This window comes from Cupressus sempervirens, chromosome 1 (assembly GCF_028749045.1).
Source record: "Cupressus sempervirens isolate cs-2001-9-10 chromosome 1, ASM2874904v1, whole genome shotgun sequence".
Lineage (NCBI taxonomy): Eukaryota > Viridiplantae > Streptophyta > Pinopsida > Cupressales > Cupressaceae > Cupressus > Cupressus sempervirens.
The window spans coordinates 23,366,586-23,394,476 of NC_143118.1; the positions used below are offsets into that span (position 1 = coordinate 23,366,586).

Below are 27,891 nucleotides of genomic sequence, written 5' to 3' on the forward strand. Positions count from 1 at the left end.
GTCACAGCTCTGCCTATGACTGCACTACACAACAATGAAAATCCGGAATACTCTAGTCTTGACTCTATTCTATGTCAAAGGAACCACATGCAGGTTTGGAACTGATTGAAGTGCTGAAAGGAAAGATATTTCACTATGCAACAATTACTAATAGACTTAACACAACATATGAATCAAGAAAACAGAAAGGAACTATTCACTACAAGGCAAATACATGCACTAGAGAGCAGAATGGTAAGAATAGGTAAGAAAATGACAAGTTTTATTAATGGAAGGCAAAGTTGCAGTTACAATAACAGTGCACAAGGCTGCTGTCATGAACCAGAGAAGAACAGAGAAGAACTCAGAAAAAGTATTTACAACTTGTCTTTATAGAGCAGGCATAACTCGGATCTAAACTATGGAGTTCAAACCCCAACCTAAGTGGAGTTGAATTGCAGAGAGCAATAAATGAATATCAGAGTAAAATCTGATCTTAAAATCAGCTTGCTGTAGTGAAGTGACAAGAAGGGCAAAACAAATGCACCCAGCCGTAAGAAATCAAATCCCATGAGATTTGATCATTACATTCAATAAAGAGGCATGGAGATGCAAAGGTGTTGTGCAAACAAGGCCTAAGAATGTAGTTCAGCATTAAAGAACAATCCTTGTAATGTGTCATGGCCGCAACAAATGAATTCACACCACTGTTAGAAAACGCGTGATGGGATAACATGCACTGTTAACCTGCAGCAAAATTGTAGAGTTAACCCGCGTGGAATAAATCTGATTTGCCCCAAAAAAGATGAATCCTCGATGTAGATCTTCATTCTGAAATAGACGGCCCAAATGCTGCAAGAAATCTCCTCAACAAGTGAATAAAACCCAACTGTAGATCAAGATCTTCATAACAAATGGATGGCTGAGATGCATACATAAATTTTAAAAGATGCGTCCAGATCTAAGGCAGCTATGCAAAAATACAAAAACCATTGGATCAAAAGCAACCCAACATAAGAAGAATTTGCCATGTGGCATGAATCAGTTGGTCAACACATTCCCAATTGCACGGTGGAGGAGGCAGCATGCGATTTCATGAAAGCAAAAGGGTAAGCCTTCCGAAATAGCAAATTTCGTTATTTTGGAAAGAGGAGCAAAGTCATTCTCTAAAATGGCGAAAATGGTTAACCCTGACAGAAAACGTGTGTTAACCCGCAACTTGACAAATGAGACGACCTAGTTCACTAGGTCAAAGAACACACTGAACTAGCTCGATTGATGAAGGAACCGAGTCAATTTGGTTCATGAAGAGACCGAGTTAACACAAAATGTTAACCCCAACCTAATTATGTGTTAACCCACAAAAAGAAAATAGTCCATTGAAGATATCCCTGATCGGTTATTGATGGTGGGTTGAATGGGAGGCAAAAATGGCTAACACTTACGTTAACTCTCCCGTGAACATAATTTTCACCTTTAATGAAAAGATTTAATCTCTTAATAGATATTAAAAATTGCTAATTTGGGTGAATATAGTTTCACTTGAGATCGCAAATATATATCCAGGTTTCCTGTCCAGTGAATTTCACCTTTCAGAACTTTGTGTAAATATTTTCAATTGAGTAGCAATACTCACTTGGCATATTGTTGGGCCTAGAGAGAACTATAATTTTTTAATTCTCAATACAATACTTCATGCAAAATGTTGCCTTTAATCCCCTTTACTTCTGGAAATGGATATAATTTTTAATTTTTTGATGTACCTTTGCCAATCAAGGGTAAATTTAGGAAAGTTGAACCCACTTTGTGTAAAGTTTCTGCTAATTCTTTGTTCTTTCAATCAAACTATTAGTTCAGTCTTGAATTGCTGAGAATGGTCTTCTAAATATTATGAATATTCAAATTGTTGAGGAATTTAACACTTATCTTAAATGTAGATCCAATACTCTACAATCGATCTTGATTGAATTAGAATATCTCTGATTTAGAATTCGTTGGATGTAAAATGCTTAGAGGAGCAGACTGCTGTAATTGTGTGTCCTATAAATTGCATTTACAACCTACTATATATCCTTTCTAAAGGGTATGTCCCTTAGAGGGACATAACCCTTCCTAAATGAGCACTAATCAAACTCCTTCCTAGTCTGCGATTCATGAAGATATAATTAATAGCACTTAACAAACTAATTGTTAGTTTGGTTAAACATTATAATCTTGTTTCCTAAGAAGTCGCTGGCCCTTAGAGTCATATATAAAATGCTAATTTAGAGATATATTATACTGAGAAGAACATTTATGGTCTGTACTATCAAACCTGTAGGTGATCAGGTTAACATTATTAACACTCCCTCTTAAACTGATAATCCTATAGAGAGATATTATATCTAGCAATACCAATACAGAAGAATTAATACTCTCTATCTGTTTGATTCTTCTTAGTATATGGTATCATAGAACACATGATACAAAGTCATATTACTAAACCTGTGGTATGACAAATCACTACTACTAGTGATATTATACAGGATAAATCTGAAGAGTAATCTCTTCGTTTATCCAAATTGTGATTTCATAGAAACTAGTATCACAACAATATCCAGAGTTTAAGATCTATCAAAAAACAGGATAACCTCAGAGAAGAATAAAATTCTCCCTTTATCCAATTTGTGACTCATAAACATAGCAATGTCTACATCACAATATGATCTTGAACTCATCTAGATCTTACAGTAGAACTCTTATGTTTAACACATTATCTAAGAGATAGTCATCTGTCATAATGTTTTGTACAAGTGTCCATTATTTTTCAGAGATCATCACCTCTTAAAATAATGAATACAAATGGTGGAGCCATAACAGTCGATAGCTTGACAAAAATAAAATTATTTTATTAATAATCAAAAGAGTACAAATGGATTACAACTCAACCATACCAAGTCTCCTCTCGAAATGTTCTATCTTTACTCTAGATAGAGGTTTGGTGAGCATGTTTGCTGTCTGATTTGCAGTACAAATGTATTCCAATTTTACAGAATTCTTGTCTATCATATCTCTTACATAATGGTAAGAAATTTCAATATGTTAAACCTGTCATGGAAAACTGGATTCACTAAGAGTTTGATGGAACTCTGATCATCACAATGAATAATCGTAGGATTCATGGCTTGCCCAAGTAAATTAATAATCCTACAAGTAACTTCCTCAGCCAGACTGCTTCATGAGAGGCCATTGCTGTTGCAATGTATTCTGCTTCTATGGAGCTCTGAGCAACTAAAGACTGCTTTTTGCATATCCAAGATATTAGAGTTGATCCTAAATTGAAACAGCATCTTGAAGTGCTTTTCCCTTCTTTAACACTTCCACCCCAATCTGAATCGGTGAATCCATGCAAATCTAAAGCAACTTTCTCATATTTGAGTCCAAAATTAAGGGTGCCTTGTAAGTATCTCATAGTGTGTTTAATCGCAACTAGGTGAATCTCCTTTGGTTCACACATAAACTGATTTAAGGCATTAACTGCATAGCAAATATCTGGTCTTGTATTTACGAAGTACATAAGTGATCCAATCATCTGTATGTAGAGAGTAGAATCTATGGAAGGTGATTCTGCTGCTGCTTCTTTAAGTTTATGTAAATTAGTCTCCATTGCAGAAGACAGACTTGCAATTCCACATTCTAAATCTGTTCAAAATGTCTGATGTGTACTTCCCTTGATTAAGTATGATACTGTCAGAATACTGTCGTACTTCTAATCCTAGGAAGTAATGGAGAAGCCCCAAGTCTTTCATCTCGAATTCTCTAGTTAGATCTTTCTTGCATTGATCTATAAGATGATCATCACCTTGATTAATAAATCATCAACATACAATATCAGAATTACCATATCATTTTTATCTCTTTTATAATACAAGTTTGAATCGGCTTCATTCTTGGAGAATCCTAAGCCGGTGAGATATTTATCAATTATTTCATACCAGGCCCTGGGAGCTTGTTTAAGCCCATAAAGAGCTTTCTTGAGCTTGCAAACAAAAGCGTTAGGATCATGAGTTTCAAATCCTTCCGGTTGCTCTAGATAGACTTCTTCTTAAATCTTTCCATTTAGGAATGTTGTTTTTACATCCATCTGATGTACCTTCCATCCCTTTGATGCGACAATTGCTAAGACTGCTCTTACGGAGGTATATTTGGCAATAGGAGCAAAGGTTTCTTCATAATCAATCCCTTCTTTCTGAGAAAATCCTCTGGCTACAAATATGACTTTATACTTCTCAATACTACTGTCAACAACATGCTTTATTCTAAATATCCACTTAGAAGAAACAACAAGTTTTCCTTTAGGTCTTGGAACAATTTCCCAAACATCATTTTTTATGATAGATTGGTATTCTTCTGTCATAGCTTCTTTCCAAGCTATCTGTTTAATAGCATCAGAGGGATTGGTTGGCTTTGTTTTGGATAAGTCACTCATGTTAGCTGTATAACCAGAGAATCTTTTAGGTCTTTTGCTTTCTCTGACTGTTTCGGAAGGTGCAACAAAGTCTTGGGCTGCTTCAATTGTTTTAATGGCCCAAAGTGGTCTTTTCTTTGAATTTTCTTTAAGGTTCATATTTTGAATTTCATCTTTGATTTCTTCTAAGTTCTCCCTCTGGGACCCAAAGTCACTATTTCTTTCAAAAATAGATAAAGAAGAAGGTTCATCAGAACTTATGACTCTTTTGAATGCAAGATCTTCGTCAAAGATTACATCTCTGCTAAGTTCAATAGTTTTTTGTCCAGGTATGAAAATCCTATATGCTTTAGAAGTTTCACTATACCCTACAAAAATACCTTTCCTCCCAGAGGGTTCTAACTTGGTTCTATTTTCTTTTGGAATATGGATATATACAGGACGTCCAAAAATTCTAAGAGGACTTATATTGGGTTTTACTTTAGTAAATACTTTTTCAGGGATTTTATCTTAAAGATAGGAGTGAGGGCTTCTGTTTTGCAGTACAAGAGGCTTCTGCCCAAAGATAGTATTCTAGATTTTGGTCAAAAATCATAGCCCTAGCAGCTTCTATAATTGTCCTATTCTTTCTTTCTGCTACCCTGTTTTGCTCTGGGTTATAAGGAACAATGTACTCCCTCTTAATTCCTGATTCGTTACAAAACTTTTAAACAAGTCTGAGGTATATTCTCCTCCGTTATCAGTTCTAAGGGTTTTAATTTTATGTCCTGAAATTTTTTTAGTTAATGCTTTGAATTCTTTAAATCTTTGTAGGATTTTTTCTAATTCCTTGCATTTTAAAAAGTAAATCCATGTTTTCCTAGAGAAGTCATATATGAACAAGATATAATACCAAAATTCTCCAAGAGAAGGAATAGACATAGGTCCATATAAATTGGAATGAATTAATTCTAGTACATTATTTGTTTTTCTAGTACTATCATGAAAGGGACTTCTGGTGCTTTTACCCAGAGCACGCCCTTTGCAAATACTAGGATGGTCTTTATTTAATTTGGGTAATCCAGTAACCATCTTCTCCATAGTTGATAAGGTTTTAAAATTTAGATGCCCTAATCTTCTGTGCCATATTTCATTTGTATCTATAGCTTCATGGACTAGGGCTTGAGTGGATTGACTAGATTCTGTATTTAATTCATACAAATATTCTTTTCTTTGACCAATTAACTTTGCTTTTTTGATAGAAGAGTTATTAGCCCAAGTTAATACTTTGCCATCTATGAATGCAACATTATGTCCATCATCTTCAAGTGCTGTAATTGAGATTAGGTTTCTTTTAATCCCTGGTACATAGAGTACACCTTTAAGAAGAAGAGTATTTCTTGATTTTAGTTTCAAAGTACAATTTCCAATTCCTTCAACGGGGTGTGTTGAGTTATCACCAATGTTAGCTTCACTATTAACCTTCTCTGATAAAAAATCTAGAGTTTCTTTGTATCTCGTTATATGTCTAGAAGATCCACTATCAATTACCCATGCTTTATTTGAAATTTCATTTGATAGAGAGGAATACAAAACACGGTTCTCAGGATCATTAGTATCTTCTTCTTTAGTGACATATGTACAATTTGCCTGTTGTTTGGAATTTTTAAGACAATTAGATCTATAGTGTCCAAATTTTTCGCATTTGAAACTCTTTATTTTAGATAGATCTTTCTTGGGCTTCACATTTTTTTGATTTCCCTTTTTCTTCTTGAAATGCTTCTTCTTGCCCTTATAAGAGTTTGTATTAAGAACGTAAAGTTCTTCATCTTCTACTTTTGGTTTCCCTCTTTTCTTTAGTTTTCTAGATTCCTCTTGAAGACAACTATTCTTGAGTTTGTTAAAGTCCAGAAGCTGATCTCTCGCACTTATTCTTTGTGCGAATGTCTCCCATGAATCTGGCAATCCATGTATAGCCATAAGTATTAATTTTGTGTCACTAATGATGGTTCCTATGCTTGATAGTTCATCTCTAATGCCGGCAACTCTTAGGAAATAAGAATTTATCGATTCTCCTTTCCTTATTTGAATGTGATTTAGTTGCCTTTTTAGTGCAAGAACCCTGGTTGCATTTTTTATTTCATATGCATTTTGTAATACGTTCATCATATCAAAGGCAGTTTGATGTTTTGTAAGCATAGGTACAATATCATTTTTAACTCCATCCAAGATGATTTGAATAGCTTTTCTATTTTCTTTTCGCCATATAGATTTGTGAGGTTCAACTGGGGGTTGTTTGGATGCTCCCTCAACGAATTGTTTAACATTGTTCTCTTCAAGAATCATCAAGATTCTGAATTTCCAGGCTTCAAAGTGTTCTTTTCCATCAAACTTGTCCTCAAGTCTGATTGTGTATGCCACTGAAGATAGGAGAAAGCTACTAAATATATATGAAGTTTGATAACTGAGTTTTGCAGAGCCCTAGAACCGATAACTTGGCTCTGATACCATGTAAAGTTTCTGCTAATTCTTTGTTCTTTGGATCAGACTATTAGTTCAGTCTTGAATTGCTGAGAATGGTCTTCTAAATATTATGAATATTCAGATTGTTGAGGAATTTAACACTTATCCTAAATGCAGATCCAGTACTCTACAATCGATCTTGATTGAATTAGAATATCTCTGATTTAGAATACGCTGGATGTAAAATGCTTGGAGGAGCAGACTGCTGTAACTGTGTGTCATATAAACTGCATTTACAACCTACTATATATCCTTTCTAAAGGATATGTCCCTTAGAGGGACATAACCTTTCCTAAATGAGCACTAATCAAACTCCTTCCTAGTCGGCGATTCATGAAGATATAATTAATAGCACTTAACAAACTAATTGTTAGTTTGGTTAAACATTATAATCTTGTTTCCTAAGAAGTCTCTGGCCCTTAGAGTCCTATATAAAATGCTAATTTAGAGATATATTATATTGAGAAGAACATTTATGGTATGTACTATCAGACCTGTAGGTGATCAGGTTAACATTATTAACACTTCGGTTTGGAGTGTGATCATCTGGTGTGTGTGCACAAGACACATAAAGCCCCATGACTCTGGAAGCAGCTTGCACACTGTACTGGTTGCATTTGTGCAAACTATGCTTCCCTGTGAAAAGATCGGAAATGTGAAAGAAAATGGAAAAAGTTGAGCTTCTCTGCAATGACAGTCATTACAGAACTCTATTGAAGATCAAGACCAGATTGAGTATTGAGATTTCCAGTATTTAGCATGTTTTCAATAACTTTGATAATACTCCCAGAAGGAGCCTTATCCATTGCCTTCTTTGCCTTATTTATATCTTGAAGAACAAACTCAAAACTTGTATCCTGCATCTCCCGCAGAAGTTGCGCCCTAACCTTGAATAACCATTCATGGAGCTTCTCCTTTACCAATTGTGTCGATTCCTATAATGGCATTATGTTTGAGATAGTGTATCTTAACCTGCGCAATTCCTCAGCACAAATTTCAACTTGAAGTTGTAACTGGTCTGGAGTATGTAGAGAAGAGGCAAGGAATTCAGGACATGATAGATATCCAAAGATTTTTCTTGAAATTTAGTGATATTCTGCTGGCTGCAAAGTACCCTATAAACTTGACTCCCTTTTGTACTACATCTTTCCATAAGTTCCTGAGCCTTCTTCAAAGAAGAATATAGTTCTTCAAATACCCTGACAACTGATCCCGTCAAAGCTGTCTTTGAGTCCTTAACATCATCCAGCAGAGGCTTCAAAAGCTTCAATCGTTCAACCAGACATTGGCAATTTGTATGATCTGCCCCAGTCTTTCCATTCAGCGTCACAATTTCATGAATTGCTTGATAAATGTCAGCAAATAAAACATGTAGAGTATCCATAGGCCTTACACTGTCACCTTGTACATAATGACGATCTGCAATGTTTTGAGCAGAAGGAAATCATAGCATTGCCATGTCATAAAGACCACAGTCTCTGAAAAACAGCATCCCCCTGGGCTTCAAAATCAATAAGCATTCTTTTATGACATGTGACATTCTCTTCAAAGGTACTGAAGACACAGTGAATATCTGTCACTGTGTCACGAAGTCCAATCCACCGGTGCAGTATAGCCAACTGGGAAATGTTCCAATAGAGAAGTCACAACAGAATGGTTTCATGATGTGCTTCAGACATTCCAATTGCAGCAACCACCATTTCTTGAGCTCTCTCTAGAGTAACCATGATACAGTCACATGCATAGACAATTCAACCACTATTTTGCCTCATAATCCTCTGTTTTTGCAACTTCGGAGATTGACCGTAAGAGCTGGAGCTCGGCATTGGAGTTGCATGCATTTTTTTTGAACTTAAGAAAGAGCCCGATCCTCTGCTTATCTCAGCTATTCCAAAGCCTTTATAAACTGCCGGGAGAAAATATAACTTTGGGCGTTCTTGTCGGGCTTTTCTTTGAAACTCACTAGCCACCCAATAATATCTACATCATAAATTAACCAAGGATTATAAGAAAGAAGTGTTTCTCCTACTTCCCAATGTTCTTTGCATAGTCGATCATAGGGCTATTCATAATGGACTCCAACATTTGTCAATTAAATGCCATAAAATTTGTCCATTGCATCATATTTATGGATCTCATTTTTAGTTGTGATTCTAGAATAATTTTGCTAAAACAGTGACCTTGAAACAAATCAAGCATGGGGTAAATATAATGCCCATCACGCTGCCCATTTTGTGAATCGGTAACTTGATCACGAATTCTGCCAACAATGGATCAAAGATGTATTATGAATCCAATATTCAAAACAATGCAAATAGCCCAATCACGCCTGTATAACAGTTATAACCATACAAGAGGTCACGATTTCTGATCATCTATGGGAATGTATGAGTATCCACTCAAAGTAAGCAAGAATGGTTTACAATATCAATTGGCTAATTTTTGTTATTGGACGTTCATTTGATGGGAAGTGGGAATGTGTGCCGATATTCTATTGCTTCTAATGTATAATTAATAATGAAGATTCCAATAAGCTTAATCTACCATTCCATCATGGAGGGGAGTGTACATATAGGGATTGTAAGTAGTATAAGATCCATTTGAGAGTGGTAACCCTGAGTGGGGCAGGGAGGTTGAATGGTGGCTGTCACTTTCTCGCTCTTGGGCTTGATGGATAGGTTCCATGTGCCCTGTACGATCTCCCATGGTGCTTCATAATGAGGATGGGTTCTTTGAAAAAGCCTTAAGGAAATCTCGTGTACATTAGGATTATATAATAATGATTAGAATTTTCTTTGGAACATTGTTGAACTATGTGTTTGTTTAGCTATTGATAACTAACTTGGTGCGGGCTTTAAACCAAGGTATTAATCCAGACCTCGTTTAGGGGTCCTAGTGAAAATTAAGTGAAGTTCTAATAGGGAACATTATGCTCTCCCTCTCCCTCTCTATCTCCCTTTTCCCCTTCTCTCTTTCTATCTCTCTCTCTACATCTATCTATTTGTCTCTCTTTTCCTCTCTCGCTCTATCTGCATCTACTTCTAGACATGTCTTAGTCTCTTTGCCCATTCATCTCTCCTCTCATCTCTTTCTCTCCCTCTCTAGCTTCCTCTTCCTCAACCTCTGTATCTCTCTCTCTCTCTCTCATGGACATCAAAAACGTATGTCAAAAATAGACCAAAATTTTCTCCATTTCACCTTCCACTCCTCTTTGGCGTACCCATCACACACCAATAGCAATTACTGGTTAGTACCAATGCCAGAAGAAAAAAAGGGCAGAGATCACTGGGATCGAACAACCTTAAGACATTTTCACTGCCTAACTCTGATGTGAGATGGCAATACATACCAAATTGTCTCAAAAAACAGGATAATTTTTTTCCATGTTGTGCATTGTGGTGCTAGAAATCAACTCATGCATCTCAGACAAGACATAGAACTGCTTGTACCAAATTAAGTAGTCTATCATTAATTTGCAAACATTTCACCGTCAAACCATTTTTTTTCGTAGAATCTTTTGGAAGTTTTATGCTACACTGACAATTTTACCATAAAATTTGTAATTCTGAAAACACTGCGGTTGAGTTCAATATTTCCTGAGCTCTTTAATACGTGTCTACTAATTACACAGATGCTGAAATCAATACACATTAAGGTTGAGTTTATCCTGTTAAACATTTGTAAGTATTACTGTACAGAAGCTTCATTTTAACCAATGATAGAAATGCTTGCAATTGCCTTGTGCATCTGCACAAAGGTTCAATTAATGTTCTGCATTCAGCTACCGTGTCTGATTTTGAAGATAAGTTTCTATCAGATTAAAGGCTGGAAAGAATTGTTGCTGGCTTTTAACCAAGGTTGCTGACTGATTTGTGGGTCAATTCAATAGAAATAAAAATAAAATTTAATAACTAAATAAAGAAATACTAACACAGATCAATAAAATATTAAAAGTAACACTACAAGAAATTTGAAACGGCAAAGAGGTCAAAGGATTTCAGATCTAGAAATAAGGCCTAAAAACCACCCTTCCATTGACGGACATATACTCCTCTGTTACGCATTACTATTTTGTGTTTCAGTTTTACTGCACGAAACTTCTTCTTATGCTTAAATTGCTTTAATGTGTGCCATTCTTCCGGCTGGTTACTGTTCACTAATTCATTGTCCTTAAGTTGTTGCACTGTTTCGAAAGGAGAGTTTAATCATGTCTTACAGACTCAAATAATAAGCTTAAAAAGGCGAACCTTGAGACATGCATTCATTCATGTTGTGACTTATGGCAAAGAGGATACATAATTCTCTGCGAAGTTCTACATACAATATATAAGTGTTTTTATTAGGGTTCTAGGTTACTTCCAATAGTTTCATGCTTCCCAATCGCTTTATATGATTCTACCTTTATATGCTAATTTAACCGCATTTCTATTGGGACATCTTTCATTGCAACTTGTTTTTTGTAATTAGTGCAAGGGAGTAGTACTCATGGCTGTGCAAAGATTTGGGATGGAAGATTGTCACAAAGTGTTAAGTGAATGCCGCCTTTGTCAAGGCTCTTTAAGCAATGATGTTGGGGTGATATTAGAGTGGATGCAAAACTCCATTAATGGGTCTTAAATATATCTTTATATATGTATTACTGATACTTTAAGATGTATGTGGGCATGTTTTGGAAGAGGGTAGCCAGCTCATCTCACATGTTAATTTTGTAGTAGAATTTATAGGTAGTCTAAGGCCATCACTCTATTATCAAATTTATATTCTGTTCTCCTTTTTTTCTTAATGTTGAGTATATTTTGTTGTTACAATACTTGGAGGATTCCACTCCAGTATTGCGTTTGGTCTATCATTTTGTACATTTTTTAGATATATCATATCTGTTTATCATTGAATATTTTGCTTAAATAGAAACTGTAAGATCGTAATTCCAATGCAGCATTCACCTGAGTTTTTGGTTCTGCAGCTTTTTGTCTCCATTCCTCTAAAATTGCCTACACCAGACCCTGCATGGAATTATCCGAACTCTGTACATTTCAAGCTTTGGCATTATCGGTGGTCACAAGCATAATTATGACTGATTTTTTTGATTTATCTATGCTCATCGTACCTACTTAAATGCTTACCTTGTTATAAAAGACTGCATTGCACTATTGTTAATTAGTTCATGGCTTGATTTTTTTGGTGATACTACATCCAATACATTTAACAAGTTATTACATATCCAAACTAAATGTACTGGATATGGTGTTACATGTCTTTGGGAAAGGGAGGGCTCTGGTTTCAATAAATCCTATTTGCTCCTATACTTTTGCTTCCTTGCTTGTTGATTTATAGCTACAAACCAATGCTAAATGTACAATTTTTCACATTCATCTGCATATCTTTTCATTTTGAATTTTGTACGGATTCCTTCATATATTACAATTCAAGTTGTTTTATCAATCATTAAAATCAACAGTTAGAGCAAGCACTAATTATCTAATTGGAAATTTCTTAAACAGGAGCCTCGGTTAGGTAGATGGGGTCGCATTCAAGCTGCTCGCAACGGTGTTGCTTTGTACCCTATAGATATTTCATGATGAGCATGAGGAGAAAATTGGAATTATCGTATCATATCTTTGTTGCTTCTCTCAGTGATATGCCTGGTATGTACATTAGTGTATAGGAGAACTTGGTGCATGTTTTGGGAAATCCTTTATAGCAACACATTCTCCTGATTTGTCAATGTTTGCTTTATGTCTAAGGTCGTCTGCTGCATTTCAAGTTTCAAGCACCAAGATCGTTCTGACCCCTAACTGTGGCCGACCAGAATATTTTATTCGGGAATATATCAAATGTATTTTTAGGAAGTTGGCTTGGCATGAGACGTAGTGCAGAGAGAATTTTCTAATTTTGTCCTCTCAATCTATGCATTCTTTTATTTGTTGTAAAGCCAATGTAATTTTGTAGTAGATATGAAAAAAATTGCTTAATGATTTAATCTTTTTAATACACCTCTAGAAGTTGCCTTCTTGAGGTCAATTTTGAGAAACCTGAATCTACATCAGGTGCCATGCAAATTCGCCAGATTTTATCAAATTTTAGGCTATATCTAAATGGGCCTCGCAAAATAATTTTACATAGAAGGTGAATTGTATGGCCTATCAGTGCATGTCTCATTATTTAGTGGAGTTGGATTCTACTGAACATTATGTATTTTGGCATTTCTCATATTTAACTTTTCTGTAATACAAAAAATGTGCTCGATCTTTACTTGTATCATAAAGAATTATGTCATCAAATTGTCAAACAAGGTGACTGACACATGAGGTTGGTAGTACAAAATTACATTAAAGTCGCAAAAAATTAAAGAATGGATTTCACAACATAAAAATGCAATGTGCTGTAACATATAACTCATGAAACCATAATCAGGAGCTGGTGATAAATTGAATGGCTGTATGTTACTGCATGTGTGGCACCTTTTATGCTGAAATCAATCGTTGTATTATTTTTGGCATTTTAACGTTATGGTGTTATATAATGTGTAATGTAGATCAAAGTTAAATATGTAGTTCTTTGTCAGCTGAAGACCACATTGGACTGCACGGATGGCATCCTTTTCAAGTTTAAATCAATTGGTGTCAATTTTCATTGTAACTATATGTTTTATACTTTTTGCAATTTAGATTAATGTTAAATTTGGAGTTCAAGTGCAATAAAATAAGCAATGGGCACTGTATGGCACACATGCAAGGAGTTACAATTCACCGTGGCTATTAGAGAATACAATGAGTGCCGGTCACGACAATAACCAATAGTATTCCACATTACACAAAGAAGCGAAGTTCCACTCAGTGGTAGAGAACTGCACATATCAGAATATTGCATGTGGGGTGAACTTTATGATTTTACATTTTGAGCTTATTTGCATGCTATTTCCATAGCTATACATTTGAAGATTGACAACATTAGTTGGCTTTTGATTTGCATGCTTTTATGCAAAGTCTTGTTGAGTCTATTGGTGCAAAAACAGTGACAATCACTTAAAATCATTGTTGTTGATGTGTAAGGGCATGACATAATTTGCTTCATCAAATTGTAAATGATGACACGCACACACAAAAACTAGGCAAGGTTAGTTTCTCCATTCATCAAACCTTGAGATGAATAGATTTAAAGGCCTGGAGCAAAGATGAAGGATGACAATAATCCAAATTTTTTGCCCTAGGATGATGAAATAATGTTAATATCATATTCTTTGAATGATACAGAAAGTGAAAAATGAATTGATACTTTGCCAATTGTGGATGGTAGAGAACTTGTGCTCTTGTAAGAGGTCAAAAGTTCAAATCTGTAGTGGGGAGGGGTTGTACACCTTATATTAAAAGCATTAATATAAGCACAATAAGAATAGCAATCGACCAAAGAGTACTATCCTAGGGTGATGAAATAATGTTTTTGATTAACTAAAACAGGGTTTGAAGGGTGCTTGAAACCTTGTACAAGCCTAAAGTTTTCAATGAGTGCATAAACAAAAGGTACAATAAATAAATGTAGAACTAGTCACCCCCCAATCTAAGGGTAACCATGGTGACAAAAAGCCAGTCACCAGCCAAAAGAAAAGATCCAGCTAGGAGGCAGGGCCAGATACATCACGATTTGCCCTTTGATTTAGAGCTTCCCTTGCATGATCGAAGATTCATTTTTAAGGAGCAGATGGCCTAGTTTTCTTTCTTTTTACTGCATTCCAACTATCCTCCACCTTAGTTGCTTCAGCAATCCGATCTCCAGAAGAAACAGAACAATGGAACCCAAGAGAATTCGAGAAAACAACAATCTCCCTAGAAGAACCCAAAGCCAATTGGCCCCCCACTGAAACAGGAGGAAAGTCCAGAACAAGGGCGGGGCCAAGAGAGGGAACAGGGTCCTGGCCCCCAATAGGACCACGAGGAACAACAAACTCCTCCACCGAAGAATCATCTGCAAGGGAGACATTCGTAGACAAGGGTAGAACAGAGGAGGTCTCCAAAGAAGGGGCCACAAGAGAGCCATTTGAGACAACAGTCGTGGCAGCCACCAAAGAGTCCTAAGGAGAGTCACCATCCCCAACAGAGGGGGCTTTGAGGATAGTGTAATGATCATTCGACACATTCTTCCACCAAGGAGACTTCTTCTGTCTAGGTTTTTCAGAGGAGCAGCAAGGTGACCGGTCTTGTGGCACTTTCTGCATCGAAAAGGGATACCTTCGTAATCAAGACACTGGATCCAAGATCCAATTAGAGAGGCCAAACAAATCTTCGCTGAGAGACCTTTGGAGATGTTGACCTCAACTAGGATCCGAGCATAAGTGGTGCTATACACATTGGAAGAAGCATAAGTGATGAAATAATGTTAATATCATATTCTTTGAATGTTAAAAAAAGCTAAAACAATGATTCAATGCTCAACTTTAGATGGTGGGAAACTTGTGTTTTTGTAAGAGAGGTCACGAGTTAAAATGTATAGGAGATAGGGTTTGCACACCTTATATTAGAGGTGCAATAACATGTCTCCTAGATATTTAAGTATGAGGTAGTCTTGTATAATGGATTATAAATGACCTATGTGTTATGCCATTTCAATGTTCAAAATAAAATAAAGTTCATCCTTCATAAACATAGCATACAATTTAAATACTCCAACTCTAGATGGTGAGAAACTTGTGTTCTTGTAAGAGAAGTCACGAATTCAAATGTATGAGAGATAGGGTTTGTACAACTAATATTGGAAGTGCAATCAGATGTCTCCTACATATTGAAGTATGAGGTAGGCTTGTGCAATGGATTATAAATGACCTATGCTCTCTCATTTCAATGTTTAAAATAAAATAAATTTTTTCCTCCATAAATATAGCACACAATTTAAATATTCTCACAAGCCAATCAATTCGTGACTACCAAATAAGTTAATTAATATATATATATATATATATATATATATATATTTTAACATAATTGATATTTTACATATAAATTTTAAAAAAGTACAAATAGAATCAAACCTAAATTAAATAATTTATTATTATCATTTAATAATAAAACACCAGACGCACATAAATCAATAAAGTAAAATAAGGATTGTAACATAACCATCAATATTTTTAAATATATTGATGTACATATATACCTGCTTTATGTTTTGTGCCTTACTCTTTTATTTAAGATTTGTACTCTTAGTAATTTCTCTAAAATCACGTTGAATATGGGCAAACTAATATTTCTCTTTTATACACCTTTCAATTAATAAAGTCATCCACCTAAATAATTTGTATTCATTGGATTATTATTTTCCTCATCTCTATCTACGTCATAATGTCTTCCATTATTTGAACTTATCTATCCTTCTCGAGATATTTAGTTTTGAATAATTCTTCCATTCGAAGGAAGATTGGATTGCCTAATCTTAGAAAGGTACATATTAAGACCGATGTTGACATCCCACCGCCTTTAGTCCTTTAGTGGATCTCTTTACTATGGTTGGAGAATGGAAAGTTATCTTGCATTTATAGATATAAATTCTTATTTGTTTTATCAAGTATAATTAGTATCAAATTTGAATAATTTCTATAATGTAAGTATTAAAAACAATATGTAAAAAGATTGTTTTCTTAGGATGTTTTTATTTTAAAGTTTTTATAGAGCACATCAATATAATTATTCAAGTAATCTAACAATATCTTAAATTTACTATATGATCTGGATTTGTGTTGATATAGTATCTAAAGTCTTATGTGATCATTTCTTTTGAAAAGCTTGGGGAATACTTGATATTTAAAGATAACGCAAGGGACTCAACAATGGTGATGCTAATCGACCAAGGCTTGTATGAGTTTCTTGTTCACTTAATTTTTTGACATTCTCTTTTTGCTATATATCAATGGATCACTAATATCCAGAAGCTTATTTTGAAGGAAATCTTAGAAATTTATCCTTGTGTTAGTGGCTTCTCAATTGTGTATTGTGATCATATTGAGGACTGTAATGCAATTCTCCACAATCTAAAGGCATGGGAACAATATCTTTTGGTCAAACTGTGACCATTTTTTTGATCTTTCTGTAGAATCATTCTATATTCAATTTGGTTTGGGTTCAACATCTCCCACTACATTATTGTAGTGATTCTTGTTTTGAGGTGATTGGTGATGCATTAGGTTACATTTGGATATTGACAATTACTCCATATTTCATCCACAACATTTACACATATTTTGGTAGATTTAAACATATAAAAGGATCTACCACAAAATTAAAGCCCAGCGTGGATGACCAAATTAGGTTTCTCATGTACTAGCAAAGAACTACACGTTTGTTGTTGGTGATGTTACACCATTAGGCATGTGGTCATTGATTGCCCTAATCCCAAATCCAATGAAAAGTTTGTTGCAACTCGGTGTTAAGAGGTTGCCCCAAACCACTACACAGTTGACTATCCAATTGAGGTTACACACATTGCATCTAAGTTTGAGCAAGGACAACATTTCTCAGTTGAAAGTGAGTAATGATCTTAAGAGATCTAACATGGATGCTTGCACTTATCTTCATTGTGATTTTGTCATTTGTTGGTTGGTGATTCTTATTGTATGCTCAGACTTATAGGACTTAGAGATGACATACAATTTCTCAGGCAATGTGTTATGCTCATGTGTTGTGTTATTCTTCCAATAAATCTTGTTTATATGTAAGATTAATTATGATTGTTGATAGTAGTTATAATGTTGGATAATGTGTTCCTGACTTTATTTATGCGAACTAGGAAATAGAGCTATATCCTTTGATTACACCAAGGAAAGTGGACCCACTTGGTTCAAGCTCATATTTGATTGAAAAGGTTTTAGCAGAAGGTGAATTAGATACTACTTCATTGAGTTGAAAATGACAATTTAAAATGACTAAAATGGATCTCAAATTGTCTAATACATTAGGCACATTACTTTATGGTCTAGAATCAATATTTATAGGGTCAATTAAAGATTGGCCTTTATTAATTTCTACATCTTTGAGCTCATTCATCTCAAAATTGATATCCTCATGTGAATGAATTGTAACAAGGATTCTAGCTATAAACAAATTTGATTCTCTAACTGTGAAAGAATTGATCATCAACAAATTTCTTGTCTTTGTTCCTCTTAGTTCTTGGCTCTTTCTTCCTTGGAACATCTGGTCTAACTTCCCCAATCATTCTATGTATAACATCATCAATTTTGCGGTAACTTCCTTTGCTTCTCGATTGTGAAAATACTTATTCTTCTTTTAGCTTGCTCCAACATGTTACATATCTCATCGATAGTGATTAAATGGAGTATTATAGGTAGTGATGCTTCACTAATCTTCCAATTTTTGTCTAAAGCAATCGATCTCTCCTCCAATATACCATATCAATGCTCGAGTAATTGATCTTCAATTTCAACCAAGGTTCTACTAAAATTTATCAATTGATCAATAACTCATTTCTCTAACTTTCTTTTATCCTCTTCATTAGACAATTGATTACACTTTAATAGGAACTAAGATACCATACTTAACTACTTTATCAAGTATTTTAAAAATTGTATTTTTATTCTTGCCCACATCAGTTTATCAATTGATAATACAATTGGCCCAAACACAAATTAGTATACTGAGAGGGGGAGGGGGGTGAATTAATATACTATACTAGTTTCAACTTTTTTGCTTATATCACACTTCACACTAGTCTACAGGTTTGTGCTTGCTACAACTTAACTAGTTAGAATTAAGTAAAAACAATGAACATGAACGTAGCAACACATAACACAATATTTATCTCATGGAAATCCGGCTAGGGTAAAAACTACAGTGTGTAAGTCGATCCTCACAAAGCTTGCACTCTCCTAAAGTGCGCCTGGTCAATCTTATCTGTGTTAAAAGATTACAAAGACATTGTTAAGGGATTTTGATGAGGCCTATAAAAATCTTGCCCTATTAGGAGCAACCCTGTCAAAGGACTTTGGAACACAAGTTAATGTGTCACCCTGTTAGGGAATTTGACGCAAGAACCCTGTTAGGGTCCACTCTCAATGAGATTTTCTGTTATAGAGATTAGTAAACAATAGGGATTGATCTAATAAAATAGCTACTACACTTAGCTTGGAAATAGATCCCTCTTCAGCCATTCTGACACATTTGGAACTATGCTCCATCTTCTCTTGGCTAAACAACTTCATACACGATCACTTGTGGACTTGGCTCTGCTCACTCTCGCACATGATCACACTTGTGTTGTTTTGGCTCACTAGATTATCCTCAACACATTCTTAGGTGTAAGATCTTCCCTCACTTTGTCACTTTCTTCACACTTTTAGATTACACTTATCTTGACTCTTTGGCTAATCAATCAACAATCTCGTTGCAGTAGTGCGTCACTCTTGTTAGATGTAGTATGTTTGTATAGGAGTCATGGGTGTCTTGTGTCTTCGATGACTTTCTTTTGTTGGAAAGAATTCAAATTTGAATTCTTTCGACCGTTCCTTGATATGTCAACCCCATCACCATTAAGTGCAATGATGAGTGCAGTTCTACCCACTTGGTGACATCGCAGTCATTAGTATCTTGCTTCATGTTTTTCTTGCTAACTTGGCCAAGCCATCTTTCATAGTCACTAGTTGATTTGACATTCTTTCTGCTTGACATCCTTCAACAGATTCTCTCTTCACTTAGCATAATTCCATCTAAGTGGATCTCCTTTGTCATTGCCTCTACTAGGCTTGTACTTCATCTTTCTCTGATCACCCCTGTGAACTAGAGTCACACCTATAAGATTAATGTGCCTTTTTGGCCATTACTTCCTACTAGTCTTGGTTCCTTCTTGTGCCTTGACATCAATGAAAACATCTTCATAACATCATCATTACTTCCTACCAATCTTGGTTCCTTCTTATGCCTTGACATCAATGAAAACATCTTCATAACATCATCATTACTTCCTACCAGTCTTGGTTCCTTCTTGTTCTTGATCCTTTGTGGGTTTACTTAGACTTAAGGGTAAAAGCACAAACATGTGTCACCCTTTTATAAAGGAAAATGATATCAAAATTTAAACTGTTCAAATTTAATGACAGAAAAGGGACATTTGTGTTTAAAATTTGAAGATGATGTAAACTAATGAAATGTGTAAAATTGGATGAAGTTTATGCCCATAATTTTTTATTTTTTAATTGAGTGAAATTTTTATCATTTTAAAATTTTTTTAAGTCTATTTTTAAATTATTTTAAAATGTTGAAAATATACAGTTTCGTTCGCACCAAACAAATATATGCAAATGATCATATGTTGGTCTAATTTAAACTATGTTATAGTGGACTTGTATACCTAGAGGACAAAAAAAGATTTTAAACTTATATGTTTCAAGTTATAAGTGTTCAAAGTCGAACTTGTCAGAAATTGACAGTTTTTTTTCCCGCCAAACTTTTTCTATCAAATATACACATTTAAAAAAAAAAAATTACATATTCTTGAAGATGACTCTCTCCTGGAGAGGTACACATAAAGTTTTTATTTTTTGAACATGATTTACTATTTTTTTTCTTTTTTTGAACAAACATTTTGTTGAATTTTAAAAGACCTACTCGTAATATTTTATAAATATAACATACTTAAAATAATCAAAATACCACAAAATTTATATGAACATAATCTTGACCCCAAGCTCGTCAAAAGGGTATTTTTAGTTTTTAGAAAAACTTCATTTTGTATGGAGAAATTAGTATTGAAAGTGAAAAGTTTCGAGAAATTGCATCTTTTGTTTGTGTGGCTGCCACTTAGGATGACACATAGACAGTTATGACCAAACCCCTTTCGACCGCAACTCTTTTGGCTGTAACGGTTTCGGCCGTAACCCTTATCGGCCCCAAAAAATCGCTACTGGTTACATTGGTGGTTTCATATAAAATAATTTTCTTTTAATTTCAATTTATAATAACTGCACAATAAATTGCAAAATTTAAAGGAGCATTTTCAAAAATAAATATTTTTTTGAAGCCGTGTTTATCAATTGTTTCGTGGAGTTTAATGACAATTACAAAGGATCGTCAATAAGGTATTTTTTTTCACCTAGTTATTTTTATGTACTCTATATTGAAGTATTGAAATATATTTCTAGTGGAATCTAAATTAAAGGATCGTCAAAGTATTGAATAGGTAATAAAAAGGCTAGATCAAGGAAATATGACAGAATAAGAGATGACAAAATGAAGGGTCATACAAAACGTAATCAAAGCCAACCTATCGAAGTTAATGAAGAAGATGAGATTCATGAAGAGGACGAGATTCATGAAGATGAACAAATTGATAGTTTTAATGATAGAAACATATTATTAGGTGTAGGAAATTTGATGGATATGGATGAGGACCTATTTTATAGTCGAATTCCATCTACAAAAATGGCAAAAGAGAACACTATTAAAAAGCATTGTCAAAACATGTGGGATGAATATTTCAAAAACAAAAGTATATTTGGAAAGACACAATTATTTGTCAAGTTATTTAGGAGAAAATATATGAGGCCTGTTTTGGAGTTGTTGGGTGTTGATAACAGGAAAAACCATGCACATAATGTTAATAAAACAATAGTTAAAAATTTGCAAACTGCTTATAACAAAATTGACAACACAACTCAAGGAGGTGATTTGAGTGCTACATATAGAGCGTTGATGACTATTATATCTAGTAGAAAGTTAACACATAGAAAACAAGTACGTGCAATTTTTGATTTACTACATATATCTAGAACTATTCAAAGATACATTAGGAGGAGAAATATGTTAGATGAAAACATTGAGAATATTTGGGTGAATATTTGCAGAGCTCCTCGAAAAGACAGAATTTTTGAAGATATAAAAAAATATAGATTATTGAATTTGGGACCACATCGTCTCGTGTTTCTTCCAATAGACATGATACTCTACAAATTAAAGATCAAGAGACAGGGGTAAAAATTGAACATCCAAAACATTTTATAGATATAACACAAAGTGAATTATTTCAAATATTCAAGCAAAAATTTTCAAATGTGAAAATATGTTAGAGAATGTTTGAGAGCCTACATCCTTCCTTTGTATGCATAAATAAGAAACGTAAAACTTGGTGTTGTCAAAACCATATTGAATTTGGTCTACACTTGTAATCATAAAAAAAGGTTATGCCAGTACTTGATCCAAATTTGGTCATCCTTAGCAGTACATCAGAATTTGTGAAGTCTATGTTTCGTGATATACTAGAAGATTTAGATGAGTTCAAAGTACAGTGCATCATAAATCAATGTCCAGATTATGGAGATTTATCTAAATTTCCATCGCAAATTGAGAATATTGATGAATCAACAACAGTTTCATGCATGAGATATGAATATGAGACATACCAAAATAAGACAGGAGTTGAATCCAAAAAAAATGTATTGAAGGAGAGTGAAATGCGGTATGATGAGTTTGCGAACAACTTTCGTCCATTGATATATCTACATATCCAACATTGTCATGGTGCACGATGGCAAGCTAGACAATTTTGTGATTCAAAAAATTGTTTTCCACTTGGTTGTATTCTAGTTGTAGATTTCTCTGAGAACTATACATTTTCACCTCAAACAGAGCTTCAAGGAAAATATTTTCATTTTGAACAAGTTGCAATATTTGTGCAAGTGGTTTATAGACATGCAAAATTTGAGGTGGATGAGATAGAAAGTTCGGAGAAAAATGAACACATTATCATCAAGGAGGTTCATTTCTATATTAGTGATGATAGAGTTCATGATAGGAGCTATGTTGCTCATTTTTTGCAATGATCTCTCAAGATCTTAAAAATTGTCGAATAAATTTTTCAGAGCAATGGATCTGGTCTGGTGGTTGTGTAGGTTAGTGTATGTATGTGTACATTTTTATTTAACTTTAAATTCGAAACTTAAATTGATTTGTACACATATTTCAATTTGATTGCTATATATTTTTATTTTTAATAATCTCATTTCATGAACTCACAAGACAACTTAAATCTGCAAAAGGATTTAATTGGTTAGCCATGCAACTTGCTAGAAGAAATGTTAGTTTTTTGTGGAACTGCTTTGAAAGTGGACATGGAAAAGGGGAGCACGATGGAGCAAGAGCATGTATAAAGTGCGCACTTAAACAACATGAATTTGTAGGTACATATGTACATACATTTAGTGTGTTCTTGATCTACTTATAGAATATATACATGTATAAATTATGTCTAGAGAGACACACGTGCGCGCGCACACACACACACCCACACACACAGATTTAATTTTTTTTAAATTATATATACATGCATGTTACACATGTAGAAGTTATGAAAACCAACTTCATAGATCACGAAAAACACCTCCATGCAAATACCCTGTACTGAAGAGAAGCCAGAAAAGGAAAAAATAGAGTTTGGAAAATCTCAATGGTGTGAGAGCAAAATTGTATTCCAAGTTATGAAAACAAAAAGTACAAAAGTTCAACCTTAATGGTGAACGAAACCCTAAAGGGAAAGAAAACTAGGTTTGCACATTATAATTAATATAAAATATTAATTATATGCACCTAAGAGAAAGCTTAAGTAACTAGAGTAATAAAGAACTTGATTAATTAAATCAACATGATCTATAAATTAATAAGAGAAACAAATAATTACTCTAACACCCTACCTTAAGTAAAGCTCAGGAGGAAGCTAACCTAGCATGCCGTCTTTTATAACAAGGTAAGCATTTAAGTAGGTATGATGAGCATAGATAAATCATAAAAATCAGTCATAGTTATGCTTGTGACCACCGATAATGCCAAAGCTTCAATTGTACAGAGTTCGGATAATTCCATGCAGGGTTTGGTGCAGGCAATTTGAGAGGAATGGAGACAAAAAGCTGCAGAACCAAAAACTTAGGTGAATGCTGCATTGGAATTACGATCTTACAGTTTATATTTAGGCAAAATATTCAATGATAAACAGATATGATATATCTAAAAAATGTACAAAATGATAGACCAAACACAATACTGGAGTGGAATCCTCCAAGTATTGTAACAACAAAATATACCCAACATTAAGAAAAAAAGCAGAACATAATATAAATTTGATAATAGAGTGATGGCCTTAGACTACCTATAAATTCTACTACAAAATTAACATGTGAGATGAGTTGGCTGCCCTCTTCCAAAACATGCCCACATACATCTTAGAGTATCAGTAATACATATATAAAGATATATTTAAGACCCATTAATGGAGTTTTGCATCCACTCTAATATCACCCCAACATCATTGCTTAAAGAGCCTTGACAAAGGCGGCATTCACTTAACACTTTGTGACAATCTTCCATCCCAAATCTTTGCACAACCATGAGTATTACTTAAATTAATTGTATTTTAAGTATTTTAGTAATTAAATTAATTGTTTTTTAAGTGTTTTAGTAATCAAATTAATTATTTTAAAGTGTTTTAGTAATCAAATTAATATTATTTTAAGTGTTTTAGTAGTTGATTATTTAGATTAGTTAATTTTTTTAATATAGTTAGATCATATGTTAGATAAAGAGCTATATAGTATTTTTTAATTAAGTATTTACTTAATTTCATAAATGTAGATTTTACATCAAACATAGAAAACTCAAGTTGAGACCTAGATAACTAAATTAATTACATTTGAGAAAAAATTAACATAGTAGAAACCTATATAGATAAAGTTAACATGCAGTGAAACATTAGGTAGAACTAAACTATAATAACTTAGATAGTTGTTCAAACTTGAAAACTTAAAATTTAACCAATTTCAAATTTAGAAAACTTGGAAACTATAATTCAACATACATGTACATGAAACTTAAAAAACTTGTTCAGACCTCAAGATAGCTAAAAATTAGTTACATTTTAGAAAGCATTAACATAGTAAACCTATGTACTTTAACATGTAGTCAAAAATTAGGTAGAAGAAAGTTGACTTAATTTCAAATTAGTTTTTTATCACACATGCACATGTGCATATTTTTTGTTCACATATATGAGCTAGACACATCAAGTTGATATATATTTATAAAAGTGTGTTAAATAAAACGATGATCTATATTTTTTAGTTACATTCAACTTTATACACGTTTTAAATTAAATTAAATTTTCAATTTTATATTTACTTACATATATCTTAACTCTGCATTTATCGGCATAGATCTTCTTTGCATATCATTATGACATCTGGTACTAGTGGTGCACCTACATCCTCAGAGGAGGCTAGTGTTCAGGGAGGGGGTCATAGTGTTGAGTCAGGTACAACATGTAGACCTACATCATCCTCTAAGGAGAGACAACATTTATTTAGAGACACAGTTGCTAGATTATCTCATGCTGTAGAGTTTCTTGATTCTACACTTTTGGCTTCTACCACTCTCCCTAACAGGGAGAAAATTGTTTCTATGAGAGATGAGTTATGCCATATGATTTAGACGATAGAGGCATACAACCCATATGATGAAATCAGTATTGAGACTTTTTACTCTTCTCTTTCTCATAGTGTCACTGGCACTGTGAAGTATACACAGATTGTTAGAGAGGTCTCCATCGCTATGGTGAAGAGTATGTTTCCCTTTTATACAAATAGGTCTAGGCTTGGAGGTTATTTGGCTTTGAAGTGTATGGATTAGCTTGTTGCACCATTTATATATCCTCGTTGGTTAGTTACTCATCACAGGTGGCTATAGATGGATGAGTTTCCTCTTTATTTATGCAAACAATTGTTTGCAAAATTTTATTTACATCATGATGTAGATTATACAAATTTTTCAAGTCATGTTGGACAGGGCCTCGATAGATTATCAGAGAGATTTAGACTTGCAGACACCCCTACACCCGTTAGTAAACGAGCAATGATGGGTCCAAACCTTTTGGTCATGCTAAGAGCTCCACAGATGGTTGTTGTAGGTATGACTATTCTAGATGATACAATCCAACTCAAATCTATTCTAGCATTGCCACAGTTACTACACAGTTACAGGAGATGTCTTCAGATCGATGTGGTAGATATATGTTATGATCTCGTGGTACCATTCTGAGAGCTACACCCTCTAGCACAGGAGTTGATGATGTGTATGTGATAGCAGATATAACATCTCCACTGAAGGTTTCTGCTATATTAGATGTGGATGAATTGTGTTGTATGGCATCCTATTTAGCATCTGATCTTCTTGGTTTATATCACTCTTAGTGACATTGGTGGACACATCAACCATATTCTCTCACGCATAGCAAGATCACTGGGTTCACAGAGACAGGAGGATATCCTTGCACCTTCTACAACACCTGCTCCTATACGGGGCCCTACAACACCCACCCCCCACCTACTGCTCAGGATCTTGTACCACCTCCTAAAGCACCCCCCCATAATCAGGCCCCCACAGTACAATGAAGTTTATTTACCACTATGCTTTCAGATGAGGTAGTCAACCTGGACCAAGCTACTTTATCACTTTATGATTCAGATATCAATCAGATTGGCAAAGCATTACATGATGCTATGGTAAATATAAATTTATATATGTTTAAATTTACTTGTTACTATAATTTACACTTATAAGTTTAACGTGTACTTGAGCTTTTATACATGTACTTAAAGACATACATATATTCAAGTGATTCAATCTGACTTGTGTACATACATTTGTTCTATAGGGTCTTAGTGATAGTGCGTTGGATTTTTGAGATCTTCAGACCCCAATAGATCCTGCACAACATGAGTCACAGGTATGTTGCATTTTTTAATATATATTTGATTCATATATATATATATATATATATATGCACATACATAATTTTATATAATATAACAAATTTTGTTCATTTGACACAGGGTTCAGACCCAAATCATAGTGCCTCTTGGGATCATGGATCAGAGGGGAATGTGGTTAATCTCATTCTAGATGTCTATTTCATTGATTTGTTGGGACATTATATATATACATGTTATTTCAGATACTTTGATTTGGAGACCTTGATGTTGTTTATATGTTATTTGGATACATTTGATGTGCCATTTTAGAGACAATTGATGTGGTATTTTGGATACATTTTACATGGGTCCATTATTTCATAGATGTGCTATTTTGTAGATGTACATGTTATGTTCATGTTGAATGTATTTATGTTTTCAATATTGATATTTTTATTTCATAGATCATGTGTTATTTTGTACATGTGTTACAACATTTAATCAATAAATTGTATACATATTTAAGAACATAAAGCTCACTAGTAAAGAATACATGTGTTACAAGATTTAACCAATAAATTTAATACATATTTAAGAACATAAAGAGTATTAGTAAAGAATACATGTGTTACAACATTTAATCAATAAATTGTACACATATTTAAGAACATAAAGAGTACTAGTAAAGATTACATGTGTTACAACATTTAATCAATAAATTATATACATATTTAAGAACATAAAGCTCACTAGTAAAGAATACATGTGTTACAACATTTAATCAATAAATTTAATATATATTTAAGAACATAAAGAGTACTAGTAAAGAAAACATGTGTTACAACATTTAATCACTAAATTGTATACATATAAGAACACAAATAATACATACAAACATAAAGAATGTAATACATGAGCTATAGAATCTAATAAGAGTGTGTTTAATTAGTAAAGGGGTTTTCCTAATTGGATGTCTTAAGGGGAAAGTTCTTAGAATGGGATGTCTTAAGTCGTTGTCTTAAGGGGAAGTCTTATGGGAGGGTCTTAAGGGGAAGTCTTATGGGGAGGTCATAAGGGGAAGTCCTAATGGGATGTCTTAAGGGGTTGTCTTAAGGGGAAGTCTTAAGGGGAGATCCTAAGGGGAAGTCGTAATGGAATGTCTTAAGGAGAGGTCCTAAGGGGAAGTCCTAATGGAATATCTTAAGGGGTTGTCTTAAGGGGAAGTCTTAAGAGGAGG

General features: G+C 34.1%; 1 protein-coding gene across 2 annotated transcripts in view; it reads left to right on the forward strand.

Annotated features, from left to right (window-relative positions):
* The window catches only part of LOC149575979 (U3 snoRNP-associated protein-like EMB2271), a 45,420-nt gene extending 32,490 nt beyond the window's left edge, over positions 1-12,930 (forward strand). Inside the window, exons 7-8 of one of the 2 annotated variants that reach the window (XR_016360709.1) lie at positions 12,430-12,573; positions 12,673-12,930. Coding sequence is in view for 1 of the 2 variants with exons in the window: in XM_089816110.1 (XP_089672236.1) it covers positions 12,430-12,507 (78 nt within the window). In the remaining variant the exon portion in view is untranslated. Of the gene's footprint in view, positions 1-12,429 lie in introns of both variants that reach the window. The other variant, XM_089816110.1, reaches the window with a different exon arrangement.
* The last annotated feature ends 14,961 nt before the right edge of the window (positions 12,931-27,891 follow it).